This window comes from Mastigoproctus giganteus, chromosome 12 (assembly GCF_048544385.1).
Source record: "Mastigoproctus giganteus isolate SK-2022 chromosome 12, ASM4854438v1, whole genome shotgun sequence".
Classification (NCBI taxonomy): Eukaryota; Metazoa; Arthropoda; class Arachnida; order Uropygi; family Thelyphonidae; genus Mastigoproctus; species Mastigoproctus giganteus.
Window position 1 is genome coordinate 113,669,821 of NC_143586.1, and position 15,567 is coordinate 113,685,387.

At 37.1% G+C, this 15,567-nt stretch overlaps 1 protein-coding gene across 2 annotated transcripts in view; it reads right to left on the bottom strand.

The window, feature by feature from the left end:
- Positions 1–305: 305 nt before the first annotated feature.
- Positions 306–15,567, bottom strand: part of l(2)k09913 (transmembrane protein 53-like lethal (2) k09913) — a 44,996-nt gene continuing 29,734 nt past the window's right edge. The window contains exon 2 of one of the 2 annotated variants that reach the window (XM_090385668.1): positions 306–1,469. In XM_090385668.1, coding sequence (XP_090241794.1) covers positions 675–1,469 — 795 coding nt within the window. In that variant the 3' untranslated portion in view covers positions 306–674. Of the gene's footprint in view, positions 1,500–15,567 lie in introns of both variants that reach the window. The other variant, XM_090385667.1, reaches the window with a different exon arrangement.

Genomic DNA, 15,567 nt, shown 5'->3' on the forward strand with positions numbered 1-15,567 from the left:
TTAGGCTTGCACAATTCATCCCTTATAAAATACAGGTCATTTTAAGTTACACTTGAAGTGTAAAAAATCTGTTTCTTGTATACAAACTTTCACAGCATAATTTCCACTGGTCGGTGCCAATTTCACCTTTCCATGAAATCACTATGCTTATAAAAGTAAATTTAATGACACCATCTTTCAGCCATAAACATTTTTGTACAGTTGACTTAACACAATTTAAAAACAAATCAATACTCCAATAAAGAAACACTTGTAAGTTCTTTTAAACTAAAGAACCTATTGCATTTAACAAATTACGTACATAGTTTTTTTTTTTTATTTACAATTTAATGAAGCCCATTCTTATCTATATCCATATTGACATAACATATTCTTCTATTCTTGGTTCTGATTCCCAATTACCATTGGCCTCTGAAAAACAAAAAGTTCTGAAGAATTTGGGGAGAACAGAACAGAACAGAACATAACATATTTAAAATGGTTTTCGTTATATACCATTAAAAATAACTTCCACATTACATGTCAAGTAAATAAAATTTGAAAAGTTACATAACACTGACAACTTGTTTTTGTTGTCAAATAAGTACAATACATAAACACCATTATTCATATAAAAATAATTGCACTGAACATCATCAAACTAAATATAAACAAAACAAAATCTGATTTATAGCCTATTTTAAAAGATCAGCTTTTATTAAAAATTTATCTATCTCAGCAACATATTCCTCTGGATGAAAGTGAAAATGACTAACATGTCCTGATTTCTCCCAGCACTTTGTGGATACGTCCATACCCTTACCTTTCCATTTATCAGACACTTTTTTTGAAGCTGCTGGAGTGCCAATTAAATCATTTTCTGATACTAACCATAGTGATGGGCATTGTATAGAATGGTTGTTATGAAATGTTTGAGATGCTTTCGTGTAGTGCTTAGTAGCAATATTTTTCAGAATTTTCAGATGAGATAAAACATACCATTCTACTATTTTAACTGCAATTGGATTTTTTGCTACAGCCCTTGGAAAGCCTATTGGAATATCTTCAATGTCTGCTGCACTGTCAAAAATTAGACCAGCAAAGCGTTTACTGATCATGGCATATTTCTCATTTTCTTGCATTTTTATCATCATTTCACCAAAAAGATAAGCACCTACAGAGAATGCATGAATTAATATTTTATCATATTCTGTATGTGATTTTAGATAATCCAAGATATTTAATGCAATTATTTGTGCACCTTGTGTTGGGAAAAGCATCTGTTTAGGAGTCATGTTAACAGTAAGGACATCAAAACCTCTTTGTAAATAAATGTTACAGTATTTATCAAGGTGATTTCCTTTTGCCATCATCCAAGAAAAAATTATGGCTAATGGTGGTTTACTCTGACCATTTAAATCTTCACCGTTTAAAGATTCATCATTAGTTTTCAAGGCCATATTCTTGTTAACTTTGGTATGCAATGAAGTCTGATGAAGAAAAAACATTGGTATGAGAGCCTATATAAAAAAAAAAAAAAAAAAAAAAAACAGTAACATGGTTTTATTTTTTTAAAAAAAAAATAAAATTTACTATATTCTACAATATATTCAACTATTTTAATAAATCAAAAAAAAAAAAAAACAGCCATTTCACTTCAAGAGCATGAAACAGCATACAGATAGCCGTATATAATTAAAAATCTAAATTTCAGGGTAAAGAAGTAAATTATCAAATGATACTTTGCAGAAATCCCACAAACTTGGAAAGTTTGTGGGATTTCTGCCAAGTATACAAGAGTATAGGTAGTTCCTGACTTTACGATTTAATTTGTTCCTAGTGTGCACTCATAAAGCAGGAATATTTTTTCCAGAGAAATATTAAAATTGGGGTTATGTTATCAATGAAATTAGTTTGTTTAAACAGTGATTTATCCAAAGAAGAGAAAACGTAGCCTGTAAAATCAAGCAAATTATAATAATAGAGAAATTATGACTTACAAATGATGAAGAATGTTTATTCTTCATCATCAACTAAATGCACACTCGATCACTCATTATTGGCTCAGGAGTTGTCGTCTTCTTCAAGAGGCGTTTATTTCCAAGATCTTTTTTCTTTATAAATATCAATAGTGTGCATAAGCATTTTTTTAATGGAACGCACGATTTGCATGGAGTAAGGAGTTTACGAAGAGAAAATTTGTTTTTTATGTTTGAAGATTTCAGTAAAGGGGAAACACATTTCACCATAATAACGTAAAAACCACACCATTCCAGTTATCAGTATTTTTGCAAATGCAATAACCTTACATTTACTACCTGTTTATAATTGCTTGCAGGAACAAAAAAAAAAAAAAAAAAAGCCCAATGAACTGGAAAGCGCAAATTGTTTTTGTTTTATGGCCGTGACCTCCAGAAATGTGTTTTAAAAATATATCACAAGGCCATTCAAAATTGGTTCTTATAACATAACATATAAAGATGAAAGTGTAGTGATTTCAATTGGAATTATACAGTTTACACTATAAAAACGACCTTTTAGAGAGTTACCATATTTCCCCATGTATAAGACGCACACTTTTTCAAAAAATTTGGGGTCTAAAAACTGGATGTGTCTTATATGGTTGTAGATTTTTTTACTTGCATTTCCCGCCTTTTGTCTTTGCGCTCATTGTTTTGCACCTGTTACCGGTATATTAGGTTACGTTTTGCCACATTCTGCCCAGAAATGGCTCAGAAAAGATTTTCGTACAGTGCTCAATTCAAGTTAAAAGTCAGCCAGTTTGCAAAAGTACTGTAAATGGAAATCGTGCTGCTGAATGTAAGTTTGGTCCTCTGAGAAAACAATCTGAGACTGGCTACGGGAAGAAACCCCTACTGAAAATGACACGGCAGAAGAAGGCCATGAGAGACAAGTCAGCAAAATGACCTGCTTTAGAGAGGGAATTGAAGAGCAAAGGGCAACTGGAATTCTTGTGTCCACAAAGATGGTTCAGCATGAGACAAGAAGACTTGCTGATGAAAAAGAAGTTACTGATTTCAAAGGAGGACACAATTGGTGCTTCGAGTTTATGAAACGGAATGGACTAAGCATGTGTACACGCACCGGACTTGCCCAAAAGATGCCTGAAAGTTATGAGCAGAAGGTCCTTGAATTTCATCTTTTTGTCATTCAATGTCAGAAAACATCAGTTTGAGTTGGGACAGATTGCAAATCTGGACGAAGTCCCCCTTCAATTTGATGTCCCAAGTAAGAGAACTGTTGATAAGAAGGGGGTGAAAACTGTAACTGCCTTCAGTTACAGTTTTCAACAAGCTAGAAAAACTGTAACAGTTGTTCTAGCTTGTTGTGCCGACAGAACCAAGCTCCCTCCTATGCTGATTTTCAAATGCAAAACAATGCCAAAAGAAGACATTCCTCGAGGAGTGATTGTCCACATTCATGACAAGGGTTGGATGGATCAGGATGGGATGAAGATCTGGTTTGAGAAAGTTTGGAGCAGGAGACCAGGTGGACTCTTACACAAACCTGCACTATTGGTGCTTGATCAGTTCACGCACACAACAAAAAACAAAACTTGCCGTCAACCACTTCATGTCAGCATTAACAAACCCTTCAAAGCTGCCATGAGAGACAAATGGAACCAATGGATGAAGTCTTCTGGGGACAATCTGACATCAGCAGGAAGAGTGAAGAAACCAACTATAGGAGAAGTTTGTACCTGGATGAAAAGATTCTGGGATATCAAGATTGAGTCATTTAAGAAGTGTGGCATATCAAATGCCATAGATAGAACTGAGGACGACGCAATATGTGAAGACAGTGATTCATCATCAGACACAAATGAGGACAAGCTAATGGATGGGAGTTTTGACAGTGATGAGGAGTTGTATGAATTTTATGATGAATAAAACTTGAGTTCAATAACTTTATGTAATACATTTTTTTTCAAATTTCTGGCCCCAAAATTAAGGTGCATCTTATACATGGGTAAATAAAGAAAATTTGAACTTCCAAGGTCATGGAACAAATTACTAAAAAAACAATGTGTTATTGGGTTCACATTATGATATTTAACCCCAGGGGCTCACATCTATATCTACGCATTATGGTTTGAAGTACAGTATTTATGAGTGAGTGTTTAACATTCATTTTTTGCAATTAATATTCGTATTTTCGATTTTGTTGATACTCGGGGGGGGGGGGGGACCTTGTAAACCCAAGAACTGCCTGTATACTGTTTCTTCCAAGCGTAGCCCAATCTGAAATGAGTGAATCATAATACTTGTAAAAAGGAATTAAGTGAATTTTTTTCTTAAGGTAGCCAAAATCAATTCAGTTCTATAATTGCCTGACATGCAGATACAGAACTGAATACTGATCCAGCCTGAGAAAAACAGAAAATATGTATTAAGAGAGAAACATTCCTGATGTTGAACTATAAGTTTCTCCATGAATCAAAGTAACTTCTGACCACAAACGTGAGCCCTGGATTTAACACATCAAAAAAAAAAAAAAAAAAAAAAAAAAGTTACAAATACTATTCCACTGGTGTACGTGGCAAAATGAATTCAAAGCAATTACATAGAACCACTGTGTAATTGCTTTGAATGTCCGAAATAACAAAAGAAATGAAGCAGGCCAGTGCACCTTGTGCTGTTATGTCTGCCAGCCAACAGCATTTTTCATGTGCAGTGCTGTCCCCTTTCAATCCAGGACATATCTGATTATGTCATACAGTGCTGTAAATTTCAACGATGACTTTGTTTATTGAACAAATTGCAATTCACAAAACCATAAGCATAAAAAGCTCATGTGCTAAACCTGTTCTAGAACAAAATGTCTAGTATGTTCAGCAGTGTCATGTATCATATCCTATGCTAGTACCAGTAAAATTAAATACAATTCAGAACTCTTATTTTAAATTCATACATATTTAAATTTTTAATTTGTGTCTTCATGTCATCTGCCAAGCTTTCAAAATCGGGGATATGTTGTGATAAGGCCAACCGTGAAGAAGCTTCTGTATGCAAGTCCGTAAGAGTAGTGCGATTCTTTGTTTGTTTCAAATACAAAAAGGCCAATTCACATAGATATATGGAACCAAAACAGGAAGTTCACTGCATTTTTTTACATTTGAGTACTTTTCTTGGCAAACATATATTTCCAAAAGTCTTTTTCTGATGATATGGCTTCCAGGAAGATAGTTTTGCAATGCACTAATTTCATTTTCAAATATTTTCCCCATGTGAAAAATCTCAGCGATTTTTTTCTGCAATTTATTTCATATCTAAGTTGATATTAAATGGATAAGAAATATATTGAACAATGTTTCTTCAATTGTTTTAAAATCACTGATTTTGGTTTAAAAACCAAACACAACTTTCTCAATTTCAGAAACATATTTCTCACTATTTAATTCAAAAATAGGATATTTTTGCAAATGATTGAATTTTTTTTTCTTTGAGATCCTTAGCCATTGCCAGAAATTGATATTTATATACAGAAGTACTACTAATCATATCACCCGCATTTTTATTTTTTCCTTGTAATTCCAAATTCAGATCCCTTAATTTACTGGTAAAATCTGCCAGAAAAGCCAGATCACACAACCACTCCATATCTTGTAGCTGCTGATAATCATCTCCCCTTTGATCAACAAATTTTAAATTTCATTCAACAAATTTTGAAATCTCTGCAGAAAAGTTTCTACTTACTCCAGCTCAGCCACCTCACATCTGTGTGTAATATCATATCTGGTTCATTTTCATCGAGTTGCATTTTGAAAAGTCTCCTTTGAAGAGATTGTTCTCTGATGGAATTCACGATTTTGAAAGATGTGTCCATAATACTTTTAGTATTTAATCTTTTGCTAGCTAACACATGTTAGTGAATGTTACAGTGGTAACTCAAAAAATCTGAGAATTCATCATCCTTGTGGCACGCACAATGTGATGAATCTGTTAAGATGCCCGTCATTACTTTAGCTCCATCGGTTGTTATTGAGATGAGCTTAAATAGTGGTCGTTTTTAAATAAAATTTTTGAATGTGTTAAGTATATCAAAGCCTCTAGTTCATTCTTTTAACGAAACCATACCTATCAGTTCTTCTCTAGTGACAGAATCATCAAAACCATACGAATAAAAATGAGCAATCGAGCTATATGTCCATAAAACTTTTAGTATTTAAAGAGAATCTGTTCTTTCTAAAAATGCATCTGATGAATTGACCGTCAGAAAATAGTTCATAGTTTTTTGAAGACAATCAAACAACAACATTTTTCTTTTATTATCATTACCAAAAAGTATTCTCATTATAAGAAGTAGTTCTCATTCTTGTTGAAAATTATGCGTTTTACTCTTTTTTTTGTAGTATTAATTTTAAATCAAAGGGTATTAAATTAACGTATAAGTACTGTCCAGCTATTAATATTAAGTAATTTAAATAAGAATTCGACACATACACTACTCTCTCCACAATAATAACATTTAAATTTTGACTAATCTATTTTTTATATATATTTAAAATTTGTCGTGATCGACCGAAATTAAAGCTGTGATCAACTAGTTGGCCACCCCCAATCTATAAAAATCAAAATTAATTTTTTAAAGAAAATAATGTGGGTTTAAGGGTTTAAGTTTTTTGACTTGTTTAGTCAAAAAATTGACTAAACAAGTCTCCCTTTTTAATAAATGTATCTTTTTCATTTTTGCTTTGAAATCCATTATAGGAGCTTTATTTTTTCCATAGCTTTATACTGTATATCAGTTTAATTTTATTTTATTTTATTGTAATCCTCACCTCAATACTTTTATGTATTATTTCTCTGTGAATCAAAATACTGAGAATCCATGAATCTATCTGGTGATGTGATAGATATCACCAGATATCTTTCACATCACCAGATATAATAGATCACATCACCAGATATGAGCCCCAGGGGCTCATATCTGGTGATGTGATAGATATCTGGCTTGGCACACCCAGGGTCCTGAGCTGGATATCATCATTCTTTTCTTTCTTGGCAATTCCTTTCTACTTCTCTCTCTCTTACTTCCTTTGCTGCCTCTTTTAATATAACAGGATAGATCCCTCCACCCCAAAATATTCATTTAGTATTTAGCTACCTGAGCAGGATCATCAACAGTTGACCCATCGATATCAAGTGAACCAATCTGATTCATCCCCTTCCTTCTAGAGTTTACATACAAAGGGTACTAGGAAAGTTTTGCAATATGACGCAACAATGAATCACAGGAAGCTGCTTGTTACTGCATGTTGAGACATGTTCATACGTGCATAGTAGCCGCTGCGCCAAGTTGATGGGCTCAGTTATTCATCAGTAGTGAGAGTGTAAAGTGCTTGCAATGGCATCGTGGTCACGAAATGACATAAGGACAGTTTTGCGGTATAATTTCGTGCGTGGTTTAACCATAGACCAGTGCTTAGAAGAAATGACTCTTGCACTAGATGATGATTGTCCACATCGTACAACGATATTCAGGTGGTATAGAGAATTCCAAAGGAGAAATTTCACTCTGGAGGATTCTGAGAGGCCGGGAAGGCCACGAACGTCAGTTACGGAGGTAAACGTTACTGCTGTGAGGAAAATGCTTGACGAAAACAGGCAAGTGACCTACCAACAGATAGAGGATACTTTGGGCCTAAATGCACCAGCAATTCGTTCGATTCTGCAAGATCATTTGCACGTGAAGAAACTTTGTTCTCTCTGGGTGCCGCATCAACTGACTGAAGAGCAGATGACACGACGTGTGACTTGATGCCGGGAGATGTTAAAAAAGTTTGATAAGGGACAATCTCGGTATGTGAACAACATCGTGACAGGTGACGAGACTTGGCTGTACTATTACGATCTGCCGACCAAGGCTCAAAACAAAGTTTGGGTCTTTGATGATGACGACACACCCGTAATTGTCAGAAAATCCCGATCTGTAAAGAAGAAAATGATAGCTGTATTTTTCAAATCGAGTGGAATTGTGGAACGTGTCATTTTGGACACGCAGAAGACAGTCACAGCTAAGTGGTATACTGAACAATGCCTGCCTAAAGTCATTGGATCTATGAAGAACCTGCAGCCAAAGTCAGGAATGGACACCTGGTACCTCCATCACGATGATGCTCCAGCTGACCGCGCCAAAGCCTGCACCGAGTATTTGACCGCGACAGGACTGAAACTTCTGGAGCACCCTCCCTACAGTCCAGACCTTGCTCCCTGCGACTTTGCACTGTTCCCGCATGTGAAAATGAAGCTAAAAGGGAGGCGGTTTTCCAGTGATGAGGACCTTCTACAGGCTTGGGACAACCAGTGTGCTTTTCTCCCTAGTGAAACTTGGCAGAACTGGTTTAAAGATTGGTTTCGGAGGATGGAGAGGTGTATTGAATGTAGAGGAAATTACTTTGAAAAAATTAAATAAACAAAGCTGTATTGCAAAACTTTCCTAGTACCCTTTGTAAGTAAAGAACTCTTTGCTGTTTTTCTTTGCATCCTTTGCCAAAGATATCTCGTAATCTGCCTTCGCATGCCTAACCTCCTTTGTAACTTGGTTACAGATCAACCTGTATCTATCATAGGCTTCTGTGTCACGTGTTAATTTGTATGTATCCCATGCATTTTTCTTCTCTGCCATATGTCTCATTAGTTCATCTGACATCCATTTAGGCCTAAACCTTGAACAATATTTCTTAGTTGGTATGTAAAGCCTAGTAGCTTCCAAGATAAGTTCTTTGAATGCATCCCATTTTGAATTTGCTGTTGGTAACATCATCAGTTGGTCCCACCGTATAGAATTTAAATACTATCTCAGTCCATCGTAGTCGCCTTTACGAAAGCAATAACCCTTCCCTTTACCCCTGATGGTAGTTACCTCTTTGAGTAAATCCCACTTCAGCACACTGTGATCACTGCCACCTAGTGGTTCATTTATCTGCAGATTCTTAATGCATGAAGAATCACTACTGATAATCAAATCAAGAGTATTACTCCCTCTAGTTGCCTCCCGCACAATCATCCAATAAATCCACAAAAGCCTTACTAGTTTGTGAGTGACCAGCCCCAAAATTCCAGTCAATATCTGGGAAATTAAAATCTCCCATTATAAGCCTCTCTGATTTACTGGCCCACTCTATTTCCCTGTACAGTTTCTTATTACACTCATCAGTCATTAGGCCTATAGCACACTCGTACTCTCAATTTTGATCTCCCAATGCTTATGTCACACCAAACTGACTCGACACTGCTCTGTCCAGCGGTGTCGACTGGCTTCACTTCCTTGGATTTTATGTATTTCTTACCTAATAGCATAACCCCTCCTCCCTTCCTATCCTGTATTCCTTATATCTGTGTGACACCATGTCTCTGAAATCCCCACAATATCTGCCTTTGATGTTTTGAGCAATACCTCAAATTCATCAAATTTATTTACTAAACTCCTAGCATTGGTGTACACACAAGTATACATGCACCTGTTCTTTTTCTTTGCTACCCTAACACAACCCATGTGTTTACTTGTACCCCAATGATTCCCAGCAGTCTCTGAAATATCCTGCATCTTATTTTCCAGGCTGCTGCTCATTCCAATAGAAGCAGTGCAAAAATCACTTTCACCTCTGCCAGTGGCTACTGTTAATCTATTAGTCCTTGTATCCCCCCAATCTAGCAGTTTTCTGACCCACCTAACACTGCCTCGATAGCATCAGCAAACATTCTTGCACCCTTTCCATTTAAGTGTAGAAGCAGTCTCTCCTGTTAACAAGTACAGACCAGGCTGAAAAAAAAAAAAAACAAAAATTCTACCCCTTGAGCCTTGCACAATCTTTCCAGGGCCGAATTTATCGACAGGGCTCTCTTCATATACTCCCTCCTATCGCCTGAGCAGAATTGCAGACACTTTCAAATTCAACCCTAATTCACGGGTTTTTTTCAACCATGACCTGTAGTTGTTAAGTAATTCCGCTGGTCTCCTTCTCTTAATATCGTTAGTGCCAACGTGTACAACTATATCACCTTTTGTGCCCTTAAAAGATGATATCCGCTCTACAACTTCATCAACCTTTGCCCCTGGGAGACATACCCTGGTCCTGTTCCACCTATCCTTTTACAAAGCATGTTTCCCAGTTTCCCTGACAATAGAGTCACCAGCAACTACTAGTTCCTTAGGGACCACCGCATTCTGCCTTGGGGGCTGCCGCTGTGTCGCGCGATGACCAAGTGCAAGCTCTGGCATTGGTGTGGGCAGCTGAGAGCTTGATGCGCCCTTCACTTTTAATCCTTCGAGAGCATCCACCCTGTCCTTCAAGCTCTCATATAGGCCCATAACAACGCTGAGTTGTTGCCTGATTTCCTTACACTCCTTGCATCGCGCACAATCAAAGACATCCTCCATGGCAGTATCATGTCCCATACCCAACTGCTCCACAAACATCAAGCAAGTAGTGCATTTTAAAAGGCTGTGATTCAGAGGACAACTGCCCCCCCTCAGTTCTCCTTGGAGCCACAGCACTCTCATTAGCTTGAGCCTTTTGCTTTGCTGCCCTGGTTTGAGTCATGACTTCGATTTAATTTCAATAAAATTTCAATTTCAGTACAAAATTAAAACCCTAAACTTGTATCCCAACACAGTTATAACGTTATATTTATGTTTCACTATCGAGTGTTATCTACGAAATCCCTTTATATAACTTCCGTATCAAGTTAAGTATTAATTATTTATTTTTCTAAATATTTATGTTACGTAACCCAAGTCGTTATATGTTAAAAGTCGTTATGTTATGTCGTTATAATTTGTTATGTTACGTAACCTAAGTCGTTATATCTTACCACATGTACACCATATCCAAAAATTTCATTATTACATACAGCATATCCCACCCACTTTTTCTTACCATTGAATACACCACGAATTGTCAAACTAATAGAGCAAGCTTATCTGCGAAAAGATCTAAACCTCCCAAGCACTTTCTAATTCATTTCACAAATATACGTGGTCTCAATTCTAATCTCAACGATGTCCATTTCCATTTGCAGTCTGCCAAACCCCATCTACTTTTTCTGAAAAAAATCTCAGTTATTGGTTGATTCAACTACTGCTCATCTCAGATGCCCAAATTATTCGCTGTATGATTCCTTTCACCTCAAAAGTGGTACTTGTGCATATGTCCATTCTGATATTCCCTGTCAGAGACTTGGCAATTTGGAATCTCCTCTCTTTGATCTTCTCTGGCTTAAAATCTCTCTACCTCATTGCGTCAAATTCATCTGTTGTCTCTACCGTTCTCCCAACTCCACTAATCACTTGGAGCTCTTTGACTTTCTCTCTTTGCAACTTGACTTTCTCCAGTCCAACTTTCCTAACAGTGAGGTAATTTTCCTTGATGATTTTAATGTTTACAACTCCAGCTGGCTTCCATTTTCTAGTCACACCGACCCAGCAGGTCAAGATGCTGAGGCTTTTGCAATTACTAATGACCTAGCGCAGATTGTTCATTTACCTACAAGAATACCAGACAATCCTAATCATACAGCCAATACGCTTGATCTTTTTCTCACAAACAACCCTTCTAAGTACACGGTCGAAGTGAGAGCTCCTTTAGGCACTTCAGATCACAACTTGGTGATTGTCTTTTCTCCAATGGAAACTTTATCTCGTGGCTATTCCCAAGCTCCTGTTGTTTGGCATTACAAAAATGCAAAATGGCATGACCTGCGAGACTTCTTTTCCTTGGTCGGATTACTGTTTCAAAAGTTCTGATGTCAATGTTTGCTCAGATCGTGTCAGTGAAATTATTCTTGCAGGAATGGAATCCTTTATCCCACACTACACTTTGAAATCTCGTCCTTTATCGAAACCTTGGTTTTCCAATAAATGTGCTAAGGCTGTTCAAGAGAAGAATGTTGCATATCGTAATTGGCTTGTTTCTAATTCTTCAGTTTCATTTTCTGCCTACACCAAAGTTCGCAACAATTGTAAAGCAGTTATTAATCAGTCCAAACTAGAGTTTGAACAGGCTGAGAGTAGAAAACTTGCTTCTTGCCCTAATGGTAGCCGAGCATTCTGTTCTCTTGCCAAAGCTATTGGCTGCAACTTTTGCCCACCTCTGTCCAAACCAGATGGTTCTGTTGTCACTTCAGCCAAGGATAACGCTGACCTGCTAGCATCCCATTTTACTTCCAACTCATGTATTAATGACCTTGGTAAAACTCCTCCCACCATTCCCAACACACTCCATTCAATGCCTCCTGTGGTCTTCCGTCAAAAGATATCAGAAGGATTTTGATGAATCTTGATGCTAAGAAAGCACCAGGTCCTGATGGTAGTTCTCCACTTGTTCTCAAAACCTGTGTTCCTGAACTTACTCGTATTCTTTGCCGGCTTTTTTTCACTTTCTTATTCCAAAGGTGTTTTTCCTTCTACTTGGAAATTTGCTCATATCCAGCCAGTTCCTAAAAAGGGTGACAAATCCCTCCCATCCAGTTATCATCCCATTGCAATTACTTCTACTCTTTCTAAAGTAATGGAAAAATCAATTAACCGCCAACTCTTAAACTACCTAGAAACCTTCCATCTGATCAACGATCGCCAGTATGGATTCCGTCAGTGTCGGATCCACTGGCGATATTCTGGCTTATGTTATCCATTTATGGACTAATTCAATGGAGAGGTTCGGTGAAACACAAGTAGTTGCTCTTGACATCTCAAAGGCTTTTGATCGTGTTTGGCATTAAGGTCTTCTAAACAAGCTTCCATCTTATGGTTTGCCAACCGTTTTTAGTAATTGGTTATCCAGTTTTCTCTCTGATCGCTCACTGAGGGTGATGGTAGATGGCTCTCTGTCTTCTAACTTCTCCACTAATGCCAGTGTCCCCCAAGGTTCAGTTCTTTCCCCCACTCTTTTCCTTTTGTATATTAATGACCTTCCATCAACTGGAAATCCTATCCATAGTTTTGCCGATGATAGCACATTGCATTGCACTTTCCATTTTGAGAAACCTTGTCCTGCTCAATCAGCTTCAACTTCTCAAAAATCTGCTACCAATTCCTTAAATGCCAATCTTCAGGTAATTCTCCAGTGGGGCAAAGACAACTTAGTTGATTTCAATCCTTCTAAAACTCAGTCTTGTCTTGTATCTCGTAAAAAGGATTCTTCTGCTCCTATGCTTATCTTTAGTGACACTCCGATTTCTAGGCAAAATGATATATCTCTTTTGGGGATTATCCTGACTTCTAATCTCTCTTGGCACAAGCACATTACAAATATTGCTTCCTCTGCATCTAAAAAACTTCGTTTTCTCTTTCGCTCTCGGCGTTACTTTTCTTCCAAACAACTGCTCACTCTGTATAAATCGCAAATCCACCCTGCCATGGAATATTTTCCCCATATCTGGGGTGGTGCCCCCAAAACCTCTCTCAGGCTTCTTGATTCTATTCAGAAGAGGGCAGTTAGGTTAAATAATGATTTATCTCTAACAGAGTCTCTCCACTCGCTGTCTCATAGACGTACTGTTTCTGCTGCATGCCTCTTCTACAGCTACTTCCACGGGCACTGTTCTTCTGAATTGGCTTCTATAATTCCCACTCCCTCTTTCAAAACAGTCCGAACACGTGCCACCACCAGCCAACATCCATTTACTGTCCAACTTCAAACCCACAGAACCAACTTTTCATCTTCCTCATTTATTCATTCAACTGCCATTTTCTATAACAACCTTCCTTCATACGTATTTCCTGAAAATTACAATCTACAGTGGTTAAAGTCCAATGTCAACAAATATCTTCTTTCGTCTTGTCAACCTCCAACCCAAGCACGGTACTAAGTACTATAAGTTCTAATACCTCTCGTGTTTGGGGTTCACATAAAAAAAAAAAAAAAAAAAAAAATGTATAGTTAAAAATACAATTTAATTGACAATGAAGTTCAACAAGATTAATAGATTTTACTGATTAATTGAGGAGTATATGCTCCTCATATACTGAAATATCCCAATTTGTCTGAAATGTAAAATAATGAACCAATGTATACTCACCACCATGACTTATGGTAATGAAACGTGGGCACTCACCAAAAGAATGGAAGAGAAGCTGAGAACTACACAGCGAAGAATGGAATGAGTTATATTGGGAATCAGACTGTTAGATAAGGATTAGGCAGCAAACTCAAATAAACGACATTCTTATCAAAACTAAAGAACTAAAATGGTCGGGCAGGACACATAGCTCGAAGAAATAACAGATGGACAAAGAAAATAACAGAATGGTACCCAAGAGGAGCTAGAAGAAACCCTTGAAGACAACAACGGACATGGACAGATGAAATTCACGAGTTTGTGGGTAGTAGATGGATGACCATTGCACAAAACAGAAGGAACTGGAAAGTTGCTGGAGAGGCCTTCATCCTGCAGTGGATTGAAAACGGCTGATGATGCCGGCGAATCCCAAGCCAAGTTTGTGGCAAGCAATTTGCTGGTTTCCACAACATTAAAGTGTGCTGTAAAGTCGCCAGTGCTGATTCTGCAGCTGCAAAGAAACTTTGTGATGCGTTGGAAAAAATTATTGATGATGGCAGCAATTCAATGCAGCAAATTTTATAATGTTAACCAGTGCTCTGTATTGGAAAAAAATGCCAGTTCGAACATGCCAAAGAGAAAAAGACAATGCCATGTTTCAAGGCTTCAAACGATTGGGGCTAATGCAGTGGAAGATTACAAGATTAAAAACCACTGCTTGTGTACCATTCTGGATGGAAAATCTTCATGCATTTAAGGGCATCAATAAAGCCACCTTACCTGTGCATTTCTGATCAAACCAGAGTGCACGGATAACAATATCTCTTTGAGGATTAGTTTAAATGCTGCTTCATTCCCAAGGTTGAAAAATACAGTAAACTCCCGCTATTCGTGGTATCTGTATTCGCGATCACCGATTTAATATAAAATGAAACCTAAAAAAAATGTGAATTTTAAAGCGCCGTGAATATTTTCAGCCATAAAAAACATTGGCGTGGCTAAAATTATCTTGCCCGGTCAAAACAGCGCTCAGTGAGTGGGTGGGGGGGGAGAGGGGTGACAAAATCGCGAGTGTGGATGTTTCTCGCTAATCCTTGTTCAGTATGTGTTATGCGTTTGTCATGGAAGGTTTCGTCGTTTGCTTTTAATTTATATGCTTATAAATTGAATAAATTTATCAATTTATAAATTGATATGCTTACAAAAATGGTAAATCTACCGTTTTGCAGTGTAAAACAGACTTTTTCGAGTGTGTTAACGGAAGAAAGTGCCTTTATTGTGGACAAGTTCTTTCTAACCCGTACAAAAATATGGCTACGAATAAAAAGAGAAATGTGAAAATATCAAAGAAGGTGATGACATTAGCGAATAAAATTGAGTTATTAGACAAAATTTCTAATGGTGAAAGTGTCTCTTCAGTGGCAAAACATTATAAAATCAATGAGTCAACGGTACAATCAATCAAAAATCGGAAGAAAAAATCCGCCGTAGTGTCCGCGAAAACCCGCTAATTGTTTCAAAAATTTGCTCTGTAACTCGTGATGTTAAATTAGAAAAAATGGAAAAA